General features: G+C 36.8%; 2 protein-coding genes across 2 annotated transcripts; both read right to left on the bottom strand.

Moving 5' to 3' along the window:
• Positions 1 to 8,364: 8,364 nt before the first annotated feature.
• Positions 8,365 to 9,238, bottom strand: LOC130723440 (small polypeptide DEVIL 11-like). Its single transcript, XM_057574494.1, has one exon. It carries the CDS (start codon positions 9,061 to 9,063, stop codon positions 8,716 to 8,718), a length of 348 nt encoding a protein of 115 aa, XP_057430477.1. The 5' UTR covers positions 9,064 to 9,238; the 3' UTR covers positions 8,365 to 8,715.
• Positions 9,239 to 14,843: 5,605 nt separating this feature from the next.
• LOC130724903 (uncharacterized) lies at positions 14,844 to 15,401 on the bottom strand. Its single transcript, XM_057576168.1, has one exon. It carries the CDS (start codon positions 15,399 to 15,401, stop codon positions 14,844 to 14,846), a length of 558 nt encoding a protein of 185 aa, XP_057432151.1.
• Between the last annotated feature and the right edge of the window lie 1,932 nt (positions 15,402 to 17,333).

Raw genomic sequence — 17,333 nt, 5'->3', positions numbered from 1 at the left:
TTTCAGTGAGCAAGGTTTTCTGGGTTTTAGCGCGAATGAGTAAATGGAAGAAGAACACGGTTTGCGCGAATGAGTGAAAATAAGTTTTTAGTTATTTTATATAACAAACACTTACTGGCGGTTGAAAGCGCTGGTAAGAAAAACATAAACGCCCCACTTCCCGTCGGTTCCTCAACCGCCTCCAATAATTAGAATTAGTGGCGGTTATTTCCAATTGTCGCTATTCAAGCGCCACTAAATCCCGTATTTTGTAGTAGTGGGTATGTAGTAGTACATACTGATTTTCTACGAGCCATACTCTTTTGGAACAATAATACCTGACGCAAATGTCTTGAGCAGATTTGTCACGAAGCTGCCTGGACCAAGTGAGGTTCGAGGGCCACGAGTTGCCTTCCCATGTCCCCATATCCTTTATGCTTAGATTTTTCTGGGTTGACAGTCGAAAGAACCTCCCGAAACTATGAGCTAGACGCCCCTCCTCAAGCCAATTGTCCTCCCAGAAACATGTTTCGTTTCCTTCACCAATCTCTCTAGCCAATGCATCATCAAACCAACAACCCTAGTCACATTCAAAACTGAAGCATGTCGATAAAAGGCCACTCCACCATGGAGAAGAAAACCTATAGGGTCGGTAACTGCTGGTGCTTTCCCTAGGGATTTTATATTTCGCCTTGATGACTCTTCTCCATAAACTATTTCAATCATGCATCAGTTTCCATCTCCATTTACCAAGTAAGGCATTGTTAAAAGACTTCCAGTCATGCAGGCCAAGCTCGCCATGTTCCTTTGGTCTACAGACAATCTCACATTTTATCTATGCAAGTTTCGGCTCTCCGTCAGGTCCACCCCATATGAAATTCCTGATGATTTGAGTGCAACGCTTCTCAACTCCAGCAGGAAACTTAAAGATTGAGAGAAAGAAAAGAGGAATGGATGAAAGTGTGCTTTGAATCAAACATATGCGGCCTCCGAAAGATAATTGCTTTTGCTTCCATCGTGACAATCTATTTTGCAGCTTTTTGATGACGGGTTCCCAAAATTGAATTCTTTAAGGGTTGCCACCAATTGGAATTCCAAGGTAATTGAAAGGGATATAATCAATTCTAAAATTCAGCAAACCAGCCATCGGGTGCAAGTCCCCATTGTCAATAGCAATTCGAATAAGCTTGCTCTTATTAAAGTTTACCATTAAGCCAGAGGCAAGCTCAAAGAAATGGAGTATAGACTTCACTGAGAGCATGTTCGATAGAGAAGCTTCACCCACAAATAATGTATCGTCTTCGAATTGAAGGAGGGATACCTCAACTTCATTATTTGAGCCCGTTGAATACCATTTGAATCTGCCAAATTGAACCGCTTGCTTCAAGAGCCCAGTTAAACCTTATGCTATGATCAAATAGAGAAAAGGTGCTAATGGGTCACCTTGACGAACACCTCTCTCCATCACAAAATCTTGTCCTGGGCTGCCATTCACGAGAATTGAGATTCTTGCAGATTTAAGGCAGCTTTCAATCCATTGCATCCAAGTTTCACAGAACCCTAGTCTCCTCATCATATAAGAGAGAAAATCCCATTTGATGGAGTCAAAGGCCTTTTCGCAATCAACTTTAAAAATCACAACCTTCTTCTTCTTAGACCGAGCATCGTGAATTACTTCATTTGCAATTACAATACTTTCAAGCATTCATCTATCTTCTATAAAAGCATATTGCACCTCGTCAATGACAGTTCCAAGAATCTGTCTGAGTCTTTTAGAAAGAACCTTGGCCAGGATTTTGTATGCGCATCCGATAAAGGAGATGAGCCGATAATTATATGGGCCAAAGAGAGAGTCTACTTTGGGGATAAGTGCAATGGATGAAGAATTGCATCCCCGGGGCCACATACCAGAGGAATGAAATTCCTCAAGAACTAAAATCACATATTTTATAAATGTTGAGGACTGAAATGTATATTTTTTTTTAAAATGGCCAAATTTGATTGACCTCTATTTTACATGAACTAAAAACATATTTAATCCTTTAAACCCTAATTATATAAGTTTTTCGTAAAAACTGAAAAATTCTAAGAAAATATGATATTATTGGGTAAAGAGGAAAAGAAGACATGGTGAATTCACATGCTAATTCATCTTAGACTCAACCTATTTTTTATATGTATCTCAAGATATGTAGTTTTGTGTAGTGGGCAGAAGAAAAATGTTTTGGGGCTTGAGATTTTTACTTTTATTAACATTGTAGATACTATGTAGGGTATTGGAGCAGTGGGCGTTGGAGTGGTACTGGTCTGGACATTAGGATGATGGGGGCTAACTATTATAAAAAGTTGTGGGGGCAATTTTGTAGAAATATATAAAGGATCACAAGAAAATGTCTAAATATGGTGGGGGCAACTACCCCCACAACCATGAGAGTGGGTCCGTCCCTGCACACGTATGTGATGGTTGCAGTGGTGGCGGCGATAATGACGATGGTGGTAGAGGGTGGTGGTCTTATTGATGGTAGAGGTCGTGATGATGGAGGGTGAAGGTGGCGATGGAGGAGGCAGTAGTGATGATGACAATGGTGGTGGTGATAACAATGTTGATGGTAGTGATGGTGGTGGCGGCGACAATAGTGGTGGTGGTCGGAGGCGGTCTTATTGATGGTAAAGGTGGTGGTGGCAGTGCTTGTGTAGGATGAAAGTGGCAATGAAAGAGATAGTGGTGACAATGATGGTAGTGGCGGCGAATACGATGGTGGTTGTGGTGACAACAGTTGTGGCGGTGACAACAATGATGAAGGTGGTGGCGACGATAACGATGGTGGTGGAGGGCAGTGGTCTTATTGATGGTAAAGGTGGTGGTTTTGACTATGGTGGAGGGTGAATATGGCGATGGTGACAATGTCAGTGGTGGTGGCAGCGGCGGCGTGGTACTAGTGGTGGTGGTCGTGGCAGTGATGACGGTGGAGTCACAACGGTGGTGGCAGTGGAGGTGATGGTAGAGGATCGCGTAAACAAGAGTACAACACTTTGACTTCCATACAAAAAAAATAAGTAACTTATTTTTTTTTTTAAAAAAAAACTCCTCTTGTATCTTTTTCTATAAACCTCCTTATCATCTTTTTCTTCATTAAAAATAAGTTAATTACTTATTTTTCAAAAAACTTATCGTCAAATGTGTTTTCCCTAGCTTTCCTCTTATAATAAAAAAATTTATTTGCCCCCAACATTTACTTTTAAGGATCTTTTAAATAAATAAATAAAAGATGTGTCAAACGCTACGTTGTTATTAGAGCTTAATTAAAAGAATAATAAGTTACCAACATTTTGCCTTCTGGTATAACAATCATCTTTCTTCAAATTTTTAAATAGTCTTGATGACATGAAAATCCTTATTCAATTTTTTTTCAAGGACAAAAAGGTATATATAAAAAGAATTAGAGGTCCTTTTTTTTACATCGAAAAAATAAATTATATTTGTTAGGGAATGATCTATGGACTTTTTCCACCTCAACTCATATGTCACTCATCTCTTACCACTTGAGCTTTAAGTCATGAACTATATAAAATTATATCTAACCCATAATTTTTATTAATTTAAAACAGATATGATTGAAAATGGCGTGATATCTTTCATTTCATTGACGAAAAAAAGGTTTACTCATTTTTCATATTATTTTACTATTCTTTAAACCTAAACGATCATCATTGCGATGTGAATTCTTCCTTTGTACTAATTAATTTGTTTATCTTACTTGACAAAATTAGTATATGGGAGGAGGTGTAGGATCAGCACCAAAGTCAAATTGCAAACGTCAATGATCATTAGTGCTCCAACTCAAATCCGAGAATTGATTATTTGGAGATTTAGAAATAATCTAACTAGAAGTGGAATTGGATATGGGATGATTATGTTTTCACTTTTTCTTGATTAATTGATGGGATTTTGGGCCCTTCAAGCATGGAGCCATTTATCATTTTCTTCCTTCCATTTGATTAATGTATTGAGTCTTCTACTTGCACGCCAAAATAAATCCAATCATTAACATTCCAACTTAATATAAGATTCTGAAATCATGTTTCGTTGATTGCTCTCTTAAAAATTGCATCAAAAGAAGGTTTTAGAGGAAAAGCAAATCTAATTTTCCCTTTGAGGTCTTTGACTAGAATAGAAAACCATCACCCTTGCCGAAAACAAGAAAAAGAGAAGCAGAGAAAGGAGATTAGTGAAAGTAACTGCAAAGCTAAGGGATGAGAAACCTAAACACAAACCACACTCAATTAAACAAATTAGTCTATTAAACCTATAAAATTGATGATACTAATGCGGTAATGCTAATTGAATATAAATTTTTGTTTGATTAGTCAGAGTATAAAACCCAGCTAGCACTCAAAAAAAAGTTTTTAAATGTGTACTGTATTAAACTAATATGAAAATTGAAAAGAAAGCGTCTTAATGGTCCTTTAATTTAGATAACATAATGGATATCACAATTACTCTGATACGGACAACACTAATTTATATTTATTTGAGAAAGTAAAAAAAGTATTGATTTTGTTTATGTTACATCTCATGCATTGAGAAGAAACATTTAATCAAATTCACCTGCAGAAAAATTGTGTTGAGAAATTTGAACCGCATAATCGATGCCTCATGAGTCATGAGCAATCATCAAACCATGAAGAGCAGAATTCTAAACCGCCCAATGGATCATAGATGAAAGAACATCACCACACAAAATAAATAAGAGACAAATAATCACCCAATCGGAAATATTGATTAGGAACAAAAATTATGGAATGTTGACCATTGACATAATAGAGAAAGAAACTGTAGTGAAACATTCATGACCAACTCAGTGATAGATTCTGATATTTCGAAAGAGTGTGCAAATTTTAAAGAATAATGAAGTTTAGAGTTATATAGAAAAGTTGAACTTGTTGAATATATAAATTACACTAAATGGCTATTCATCAATAAGATTTCTGCATTTAATTTTTAGTGAATGTTTTGGGGTGTTATGAGTATACGTGTGCACTCCCTCCGTTCTAGAAAGTTTGTAGTTTAAGGTTGTGGCATAAAGAGTAAGAAATCAATTATTGATAGTATAATTTGACTAGATTGTCCTTATTTAATTTTACTAGTATGATGTGTCACTATTAAATTATACTTAGATAGAAAAAAGAATGTAATTAATAGAGAAGAGTTGTGGTTGGTTAATATGAAATGTGATAAGTGAGAGAAAGTGTATTAAATGAGAGTATATGTGAAAAAAATGGGGAAAAATACATTGCCATCCTCAAACAACAAACTATTTGTGATATTGAAATCATACCCAAAACTACAAACTTTGTGGAACGGAGGGAGTAATGTCATTGTCAGCGTTCGTGACAGCACGGCATTTTCAAAATTTTGTGTTAAAATATAATATAAAATTATTCACTTCACCTTTATCCAATAGCTCAAGCTTTTGAATAACTGGTTACTTGACATGGTATCAAAGCCTATATGACTTACAAGTCTAGAGTTCGATCATTTACTCCTTTATTCACTTTCTAATTAAAAAAGTGGAATATGTCTCCTAACTCTGAACACTTGAGATATGAGTGAATTTAATTTTTCTTCCTTAAAAAAAGATAGGATAATGTGTACCGGTAATTAACTAATTATAGACTTTTTGATTCTAATATTGTTGAAAGTTGAGCTCGATCGAGATGATCCATTCACACTTCATTTACTTTATCATTTTATTTTCATACTTTATTTTATCTCTCTACTTTTTTTTTATCACATCACATATGGTATTACTCATCTTTCTCAATTCTCTATTATGGTGGAAGTGAAAAACTAACGTTAACACCTCATTATTTACCTTGCGTAGGGGTGCACATGAGTTGGGTTGGATGGATTTTGGTCAAAATAAAATTCAAACCGATCAAAATTGTCTGGGTTGGGTTGGGTTGGATTTCACAAATTTCTTCTTCGGACCCGATCCGAACCAACCCGACGAAATTCGGATTGGGTTGGATGGATTGATTGGGTCGCTATATTAAAATAATAATATATCTGAAATATTAAAAAATCTTGCAAAAATTATTATAAATTCAGAAAAAGTTATAAAAAATACTAAATATGTTATAATACTAAATAGCATGAAAAAGACACAAAAAGTCATATCAAATAGTATGAAATAATACCACATAAATGACATATAGCCAAATATCATGAAAACATAAAACTTCATCACCAAATGACATGAAACAATCTAACATAAATAGTACCTAAAAAGTGAAAAACAATACTAAATGTCATGGCATGACACTTAGAACTTAGATGTCTTCAACATGCCAAATAACTATATATAAACATGTAACAAATAACTACAAACAAATAATCTAAGTTCAAATATGACATATAACTACAAATACTTAAGTCTCAAAGTTTCAAAAGTCATCACTCCGAGACTAGCACTCCAAGTATGAGTAAAATTATAAAAGAATTATTATTATATATAATGTATGGGTTCTGGGTTGGGTTGGATGACTTTGAACTGAATCCGAAATCCGATCCGAACTTGGTTGGGTTGTAGTAAAATCCATCCGATTAACCCGATTGTCCGATCCAACCCGCATTTTTTCTATTGGATCGGATTGGGTTGGACGGGTTCATTGGATCTACCCAGCCCATGTTCACCCCTAACCTTGCGTAGTGTCCGACGAATTATGATACATACACATCTCTCCACTCTTTTTTTACCTTAATTTTCTATTATTTCTTTTTTCTCTATTAATCAAATCATCTATCACATATTTACTTTCTCTATCATTTTTTCTATCTCTCTCTTCCTCCACCTCTCTACACCTAAAAAATGAGTTGTGAAGATATAATTATTCGTGTCCGGCAAAGAAATATCATTATATAACTTTTTTTTGGTTTTTAAGAGAAAGTCAGGTCTATGGTGGATTGGTGGCAGTTCTGCAACTTCACTCCCACGGTAAACAACAGCATACCCAGCTGTAACCGTAAGTTAACTCTTCATAGACGATTTTACCCTTTACAATTGCATCGTAATTGACCCTTCAAAATGTGCTCTTAACTTCAAGATTAATCAAGTGCGCGTAATTCCATAAATACCCCTTCAAAAGATCATTATGGGTCAAACCGCCACTATATCCACATTCACGTTGATGGTCAAAGAACACAGAGCATCCTGTAGGAGCACAATTTCGTCATTCCACATAAAATAAAATAAATTGCCTTGGGAATTGGGCAACACTCACAATTTTAATATATAATTCTTTTTGTTGTTAAATCATAAAAAATTGTTGATATTTTTTTTTTCTCAGCAACCATAAGGAGTTGCTCAATTCAAAAACATATGTAAAGTGTGTGAGAAAAGTTCATGAGTTAAATTCGTATATAATATAACTGATATAACTGAGCTGAAGATGATGAAGAGTTTTAAGTATGACTAAACTCTAATTTAGAATAAACGACATTGCAAAGGTAATTAAATATTAGGTGGTTTATATAAATAAAAATTTCTTTATTCATTCACAAGTCTTACTTAACCTAAATTACAATAAATTTGTTTGCATCATACTATATAGTATAAAATGATCAGTCAGAAAAGAGATAACACATTTAAACACGTAAAATCTAACATAACCAAGAGATTCTTTTTCTTTTTCCAAAAAACACTTTTGCTTGTGTAGTTACAATAGTTTTATAATATGAGACCATGAGTGCCGTCAAATAATAATAATATGAGACTATGAGTGAATTCACTCTGAAAAATAAAATATTATGAAAAACAGCAATAGTTTCATAATTTATTGAATATAAAATTTCATATTAACCACTATTGATTTTGTAAATATCTGAAATGTACAATTCCTATCCTGGTAATTTTTCTTTTTTTGAAGTTCTACGCTGGTATTTAGCACCAAAGTTAGTGCAAAAGTTTAACGTAGGGAAGGGCATCTTTGTTGCTTGCCCCTTTGGTCGTTCCAAGGATGTAATATTTTATATTTCTCTCTTTCTCTCTCTCACGCTCACACCTATTTGCTCACTAAAATACAGAAATAAATTAAATTGTTCCCAAACTCCTATGAATTAACCCACTTTAATTAATAAGAAATTGCGTACAAGGATTAAAGAAACCATGGTGTTGCGTCAGCTAGCCTAAGCACGTTTAGATCTACACAGAACCTACCTAGCTCACATCACTCATCATCATCAGCCTGCAATAGTTGAATGGAATCTCTCACACTGCAGTACTGCACACAGATTTGAGATCTCAAACATGAAACATCTATCACTTCCTCAGTTCCTCTAATTCTTCAATCCCAAAGACAACACACCACCCAGAAACTCAAATCTAAAAATCAGAAGTACAAAGATGATAAACTTCATTTAATTTGAAATAGCTATATATACCATTTATATAGGTCCTCCATTACATTCTATATAATACATCATATACTCATTCTTAGTCTATCCTCAAATGGACAAGAAATTAAAATTAAAATTAAAATTAAAATTAAAAGCACCACCACCACCACTTAATCTCAAAACCCCCTTATAGAAACCCAATATTAAGTAGGCCAGATGAGATGAGATGAGAAGAGAAGGAATTTCAATGTACAGTTGAGGTCAAGAAGAAAGAAATAAAAAGTCCTTTTTGGGCTCTCACATCAGATCCCTTTATGAAACCTTTTTTGTGGCGGTGATTATGAGTCACTACACTCATGCCAGCAAATGAGCATTACAACACAGCGCCTCATGATGTAGAAACGAGCCCTCTGTTCTTTCACTAACCTTGCACACTTTCTAGCAAAAGCGCACCTCCTCTGTTGCTGAGTTGAAGAATTCTTCTTCATGAATGAGGAAGAAGAAGAAGAGGTTGAGGAATTACAGTGGCTCCTTCTTGATGATGATGATGATGATGACCCTTCTTTCTTTGACAGCTTCCACTTCTCATTGAAGTAGAAATTAGGTGGGGCACTCTCATTGCTGCTGCTGCTGCTGGTTCTGCCACTACATGTGGGTGCAGATGAAGCAGCAGAGGAAGAGGCCATGTCGGGTGATTGAATTGAAGCAGTTACTTATAATACTTGCAGGGATAAATCGCAGGGTGTATTGGAGAAAGAGAGGGAGAAGGGTAGTGGAAATTAGTTGTTGGAGCAGTGAGTTTAACTGAGACTGAATCAGTACTGAGTGAGGGGGATAGAAGGGGATGAAGGGAGAAGGGTGAATATATATAAGGCAGGTTTAGATTGGAAAAAGGAGTAGCAGATGGGGGTCTGTGTGGCAGTGGGTATCACCTGGGCCTTCCTCTGCCTCGACAGGCCCACCATTTCTTTTCTTTTGATGTATTTTCATCGTGGGTAGTTATGAGACTTATCTCTTATTTTACCGTCTCTTACTAATCAACAGGGGTTGATTGATAATTTTATTCCATTAGATTAGATTTAAGAATCAAACTTTCAATCATTTATTTAAGGTCATTGCAACAATCCTTTTGTTAAACATTCAATTACTTTACTTATATGACTTACTGCTATTTTTTTTATATAATATTAGAGATCTGCTTGATAAATTGAAGAGGTTTGGATTGCTCATTTCCTGCAGAAGAGTAATACGTGTACATGTCTCTTGGCTAAGAACAAGGCTCGTCAAGACGTTGGCTTTGTTCTAGTTCAGGACTCTCTAACAAATTTTACTCCTCATCTCTGGGTAGATGCTATAAGGATCAATTTTCCCGTGCTTGGTTGTGTCGCGTGGTTTGTGTTTGTCTTTTTTCCTTTTTTATCCTTTTGAAAAGAAAAACAGATATCTATCATTAAAAAATGAAGTGTTTAATATATTAATAAAATTAAATACTATAACTCCGAATAAAAGTTAAGATGTAAGGTGGAGTCGAATTTGATAAGAAAATGGATCTAAAGTACAAATTTATGTTTTGATGGTATACCTGTAGTTTTGAATTGGTTGGTAACTGATCAAGCCACAAATTCATTTTTGGTCCACTAGAGTAAAAAAGAATAAAAACCAACATACTTTTAAGTCACATTAAGCAAGGAGCTGATATGAGGTATTTAAAGGTTGAGAAACTGGGCTTAACTCTCATGGTGTTTGCTAAGAGATTGAGCCCATATTTCCAAAGCCATTGAGTGATCATATAAGAAAAAACATATACGGCAAGTAAGCTATCTAATTACGGTTTAAGAAATTCTTAAAAAATTGCAACTCAATAAAAATACAAAATTAGGAAAGTTAAAATCCATATCATCTTTATCCACGTGAATCGATTTCATCAACTTCCACTACCCACTTCAAATGAGACACAATGTATGTTTGAATCTCCGTTAGCAGAATTGAATCTGGTAATGTGAGTTTAAGTAACATGATTTATGTTTGGATACATTTACCCATAATTGATTTTGTAACTGAATTATATTATAAATACTTAAAATCGAATCAACCAGATGGAGAGGATACCCCCAAGTCAATTATGTCGGATCCAGATCAATAAACTCGTAGAATCAATTCTCAGAATTAGTTTTTAAACTTCTTTAAAACGATGGAGATCCATGTTTGAGGCTCTGATCCATATTTGAAGCTCAGATCCACGTTTGAGAATTAGAACGAAACACATCCTCAAAATGCCTTAGTTGCATGTGAGAAACAATAGACAAAAGTAAATTTTTTTATGGTTCTTAGTGGCTCTAGAAAGGTTTGATGGTGGAGATGGATGCCATTAAAACAAAGCTATGGCAGCCTGAGAGGATCGGTGAAGACGCAAGCAATCAACAGAAAGACCCATTTCGGTAGTGCGACTAACTAAGATTTAGAGCCAAGATAAATGGATATGGTGGTGGGTGGTTCATAACCGCAATGGTCCAACCCACAATTTATAACGAAGAGATGTATATAAAGGAAAAAGAGAGGAGGGATCAAGTGTAGCCAATGTTTAGAAAACCAGACCGGTCATCGAACGATGTAAGTACTCATTCAAGGTTTAATGGGTTCACCCGTAATGTAACCAGGGTCAAATCGATGATAATTAAAAATGTTAAAAAATACTTTATATAAAATGGTTGCATACAATTATCATAGATTAAAGAATTTATACTTGTAAGTTTACTTTTCTTCTATATAATAATATAAAAAAATAATATCATATAAAATGTATATTAATGTTAAATATATAAACAAATATATGTGAAGTAATATGCATATATTATTAATGGTTACTTAAGTTAAATATGTTCCTTGAATGAAATATTTATTTCCTCAATCACTGTGTACTTATAATAAATATAAACATAATTAAACTTAAAAGAGCTTGTGGCCTAGTGGCATACATTGCTTTTTGGAACTGCAAGGTTCAAATCATAATGGGGACAAAAAAAAATCAATTTTTTTCCTTAAACCATTGATCAGTCGGTTTTGACCAGTTTAACCGGTTCACTAGTCCAACTCCTGGTTCAAAAAATGCTCGGTTTAATTACCTGATCGAATCCGGCCAACAATCCGATTCTTGATTGAACTGATTCGACCCGACGATCCGGTCTGATTTTCTTAACCCTGGTTGTGACACGATTGATGCGTATCTGAATTGCATGATTTTTACAATGATTTTCATAGATATTGCATTACTTTTACAAAATTCACGTGCTTTATATGTTAAATGTGTTTTACGTAAGCCACATGCGGAAAAAATGTAAAAGGTAAGAAAATAAAGTGAAATGGAGTAGTTTGTAATGTTTATCGTGATGAAGAGAAGGCACAGCCATAGAGATCCAAAAGGCACAATCATGCTCTATCATAAATAAGGACAACGGCTGTGTCATACGCCACGCACTCATGTGCTAGTTGTCTTGACGGTGAAGCCCGTGCCTACTGAGGGGCGCCACCATGCATGATGGTGCAACCATAATCACAAGGAAGCCCTAAATAATTTCCATCAATGGGGGGTTGAGGTCAAACCTAAAGAAAGAGCTTGAGAGAGCTTAGACATAATGGAGCTTACAGAGACCAAGTTAAAGGTTCTCAAAAGATGAAGTTCTAGAGTTAGGATTTAGAGGAGGATTATTGGAGTTCTCTAGCAAAGGACATTGAAGGATTAGTATTTTCTTTCTCTATAGTATCCAACACTTTAAGGTGAAACCTAATGAATATGTGCATCTAATTTTTCAGAAATCATAACAATCTCCGATGAAGTTGTGCATGGTTTATTAATGGAGGAGCCCTTACCCGAAAAGAATCTAAAGGAAGCTATTTAAGTGTGTTAACACTGATCTAGGAGTAACTTTCTAAACTAAGTTCTGGTGCCAATTGTAAACACTAAGATGAAATACATAAGAGGAGATAGTGAATTAGATATTAACAAATTGGCTTAATTGCAACTTTGGTCCCCCACATTTACCAGAGCCACGATTTTGGTCCCCCACTAAATTTAATTACAGGGATGGTCCTCCACGTTAACTCATGTGTGCAACGTTAATCCTCCGTCCAATTTCCGTTAAAAATTGAACAGTGACTGGGAAAAAACCCAGAAATTAATCATCTTCATCTCCTCCTCTCATGAACTTCATCTTCTTCATGAATTCTGAAAAAATCCCAGAAATCATAAATTCTCAAACAAGTCAATCCCAAAATTAATCTCTTCAACCCACACCCAAAATCAATCTTTTCACACAAAAAACCGTGGCCACCTGCACAGAGCAACAACCTCACCACGAAACTACCATAAAAGAGCACCTCTGCCAAGAGAGATAGAGAGAAAAGAGAAACACAGAATGTGAGATCGAGAGAGAAGAATGAAACAGATTGTGTGAGAGACACAGTGTGAGATCGAGAGAGAGAGTAAACAAAGGCAAGCAGCGGCGGCGCGATTGGTCGCGTGGCTAAGACTGTGACAGCAAGGAGCGGTTGTGCGATTAGGAAGAGGTTGTGACGGCGAGGAGCGGCGACACTCATAGATTATCTCTCGCTCTCAACAGCTGAAAGTTGGTTGCCACTCTCTCTTGCTCTCCCTCGTTCTCTCTCAGTCTCCCACTTCAAAGCCAAATCTCAACCAACCAAACAAATCTCTGTTTTGACTCAACAGATCTGATAGGGATTGATTTGATTTCAGATTTCGTTCATGTTGAAGATTTAGGGTTTCAGAAATTGGGGAAGATGGGAAAGAAGAAGTTGTGTTGTGTTTGTAGTGGGAGGTGCGGTGGAAGAAGAAAAGAGAGGGGTTTGAGAAGAGAGTGGTGGGGGTGGTGGTGGGCGTCTGGAGATGGAGATGAAGAGTGGAGAGAGAATCAGAGAACTCAACACAGTAGTCACTTATCAGATTTTCCTGAACATTGAAACTAAATGCATCTTTTAATTTTTTTGATTCTTTTCTATCAGTTTTTTTTTCTCCCTTGGGCATGTCCATTCTTTGTGGTTCATTTTTTGTTAACTATAACATTGAAATTCCTATGTTCTGAGTGAGATATTATTGTTGTAGTCCCAAGTCCTAATTGAATTCAAAACTAAGATCGCATCCTCACTCGTTTGTTTGTCTTCTGGCTTTTCATTTTTAATTCAACTGTACTTGTGTTTGCATATGTTTGGTCCTAGGATTGTTTGTGTGAAAAGGTTGATTTTGGGTGTGGGTTGAAGAGATTAATTTTGGGATTGACTTTGTTTGAGAATTGATGATTTCTGGGATTTTTTCAAAATTCATGAAGAAGATGATGAAGTTCATGAGAGGAGGAGATGAAGATGATTAATTTCTGGGTTTTTTCCCAGTCACCGTTCAATTTTTAACGGAAATTGGACGGAGGATCAACGTTGCATACATGAGTTATCGTGGGGGACCATCCCTGTAATTAAATTTAGTGGGGGACCAAAATCGTGGATCTAGTAAATGTGGGGGACCAAAGTTGTAATTAAGCCTAACAAATTTTATAAAATTTAGAACAACTTTCAGTAATTTATTACCGTTCTAGGGTAATCTGTTGATGAAGAATTGGTAATCTATTATCAATTCTCACTTCAAGGTTAATGAAGTAGAAATTCTACAAGAATTAAGATTAACCATAGCAAAAATAAAAATAACAAGTAGTCAAACCATGAATATTACAGAACCAGTGAAATCAATTTATAACATACGAGTCTTCATAAACAAACACAATCTATCAATGAACCCTAATTTTGCAAAAGACTCAAATTGATCTACACAATAACATAATTAAAGAAATAGGGTTATGAAGATCACACCAACATTTATATTTATTTACCTTGCACCGCCAAAAGACTACATTTAGATCCCAAAGTGAGATTTTTGCTTTCACTAGTTCAAGAATCCAATTGCAGAAATCACACCAAGTCCCTCTTGAATACAAACCCAAGTAAGAAAACACCTACTTTCAGCATCCACACACCATACCTTATGATGAATTGAGAAGAAACACCAGCAAAAGAAATTTTTTATTCCCATGAGAAAGGGAACGCTACGAATGAATACACTCTTTTTTTGAAATGGAATGAATACACTTGAGAAGAACTCAATAACCTTGCTTTTGATCTTTTTAAAAGTGAGAAGTGTATTAATTTTGTTTTGAACCATAGAAAATGTATTTATATTTATTTATAAAATCAAAGGATAGGTTTCAAGAGATCGAGGAGTTCTCCAACCCAAAGGGAATAGAAAGGAAGTTAGAGCATCCCAATGGTAGTTCTTAGAGGTAGGTTCTTAAGTTAAAAATTAAGAACCAGGTTCTTAAGCATTGAAGATGGCTGACATTAAGTTCTTAGTTCTCAAAAAATGAGAACTAGTTTTTTTTTTCTTTTTTGAAAGTAAACTGCAATTCTATTAAATGCCAATTGGCTCCAGAAGAGTTACATCAGAAATAATGAAAGGAAGAGCGGCATCAGGAACCTCTTCAACCCATACAAAACCAGCATAGGTTGCAGCGTTCCTAGCCAAAAAGTCTGCAACGGTGTTACCCGTGCGTCTAACAAAACTAAGATTAACATAATCAAAAGCAGAAACTAAAAAACGACAATCTGAAATAATAGAACTAAGATATGATCTGCCGGCCTCCTTCGCTTTCCAAGCCTTGAAAAGTTGTAGACAATCAGTTTCCAGTAAGATCCGGCGAAATCCTAAATCAATAGTCAATTGCATAGACCACCTCATGCTCACGGCCTCCGCCAGCAAGGGAGAAATAATAGAGAGAGGATAGGAGCAAGCTGCTGCCATAACTTCTCCCTCGCTATTCCTCGCCACCATGCCCATCCCAGCTGGACCATCAACAAGGAAAAATGCATCAAAATTGCATTTTATAATACCTGGACCAGGTCTCCTCCAACGCGCAGGGAAAGCCACTGCTGGTGCACTAGCTTGGTCGCGAACCTGGACCTCCTCCATGAGATCACGCGCACGTCCAAGGACAGCTTCCGTGATCACCTTTCGCTGCTGAAAGCATTTCTGATTCCGTGCTTCCCAAAGAGCGTAGACAATCGACTAAGCCATGGCAGCAACCTCGTCGTCACCAAGCTGAATCACGGCCCTCCAAAACTCTCGGAACGACGAAAAAGAGTCCCCCCTCACACCAATCTGAGACGCGAACCACACTCTCTTCGCTGTTGGGCAAAGCAAAAAGAGATGATCCTCATGTTCCATCGCTGAAGCATAGAAGTTGCACCCGGGATCAACGTCAACACGACGATGAAACAAACGCTCGTTCAGCGGCAAGTACCCAGAAATCGCACGCCAACAAGTCTCTTTGCACTGGGGCAAGGCTCTAGTTGCCCAGAAATCCTTCCAAAACCTAGGCTCCATTTTGGACGAAGACGAGGACGTCGCTTGGTCTCTAGCAATCAAATGCCGCATGAAATTATAACCTCCCTTGGACGTGTACTGTCCATCAGTGGAGTCAGGCCAACATAAAGCATCCATGCCCCCATGCATCCCTAGTGGAATTGATAAGATTCTATCCGCGGAACTTGGGTTAAAGACCATTTCAATCAAGTCTTGCTTCCAACAATTGTTGGCAGGGTCAATAAGAGATGACACATAAATTAAATTATACTCGTCAACCAAATCTTGGCAGCAAACAAGGGTAGCTTCTCCCGGTACCCAATTGTCCGTCCATATGTTAACCGTGGACCCATCACCTATCCTCCAAATCCCTCCTCGCTCAAACATCCAAGCCGTTTTCAGGATACTCGTCCATGCATAGCTTGGACGATAACCTTTTTTAGCCTCGCGCATGGAGCAGGTATTAAAATAAACTCCTTTATATACTCTAGCAACCAAGCTCTCTGGGCGAGTATAGAGACGCCACCAATTTTTTGCCACTAAGGCCATATTAAAAGATTTGAAATCTCGGAAGCCTAGGCCTCCCTCTGCTTTACTTTTGCTCAAGTTCTCCCACTTTGTCCAATGAAAGCCACGTTTAGTAGGATCCCCACCCCAATAGAATCGAGCTATCATACTGTCAATATCTGCACAAATAGCATCAGGTAAAATAAAGCACGACATAACATAGCAGGGGATAGCATGGGCTACTGACTTAATCAGAACCTCACGCCCAGCTCTCGAAAGGAATTTTTCTTTCCAGCCTTTAAGTTTTTTCCAGACTCTATCTTTGACAAAATTGAAAATGTGGGTTTTAGACTTACCAATGATAGTCGGCAAACCCAAGTATCTGTCATAGCTTTCCACCGCCTTTACCCCCAATAGCTGTTCAAGCTCATGAAAACGATTATTAGCCACATTTCGGCTCACAGAAAGCATTGACTTGTCAAAGTTTATCATCTGGCCAGAGGCACGCTCATAGGTCCCAAGAATGTTTTTCAAACATTGGGCCTCCTCTACCGTCGCTCGTGCAAACAAGACACTGTCATCTGCAAAAAGCAAATGAGAAATAACAGGCGTGTGCCGACTAATTTTAATACCACTAATCTTAGATGACAACATAGCTCGTTCAATCAAAGCTGAAAAAACTTCTCCACAAAGGATAAATAGATAAGGGGACAACGGATCCCCTTGCCTTAGGCCTCTATGAGGAGCAAACCTTGGCTGGGGGTTCCCATTTAGCAAGATAGAAAAGGACACAGATGTCACACAGTTCATAATCAGGCTTACCCAATTTTCTGGAAATCCCATGCTTCGTAAAACTGACTCAAGAAAAGACCATTCAATACGGTCATACGCTTTGGACATGTCCAATTTTAGCGCCATAATGCCATTCCGGCCAGAGATTTTTTTCTTCATATAGTGAAAACACTCGTATGCGATTAAAGCATTATCAGTTATCATCCTTCCTGGAACGAAAGCACTTTGGCTTTCACTAAT

This window comes from Lotus japonicus, chromosome 6, assembly GCF_012489685.1.
Source record: "Lotus japonicus ecotype B-129 chromosome 6, LjGifu_v1.2".
NCBI classification, from domain to species: domain Eukaryota; kingdom Viridiplantae; phylum Streptophyta; class Magnoliopsida; order Fabales; family Fabaceae; genus Lotus; species Lotus japonicus.
The sequence above is the reverse complement of the archived record's forward strand: the minus strand, read 5'-3'. Positions and strand labels throughout refer to the sequence as shown.

Bases quoted from the DNA above. Each gene is read 5' to 3' on its own strand.
- LOC130723440 (XM_057574494.1), bottom strand. From the start codon at position 9,063: ATGGCCTCTTCCTCTGCTGCTTCATCTGCACCCACATGTAGTGGCAGA.
- LOC130724903 (XM_057576168.1), bottom strand. From the start codon at position 15,401: ATGGAGGAGGTCCAGGTTCGCGACCAAGCTAGTGCACCAGCAGTGGCT.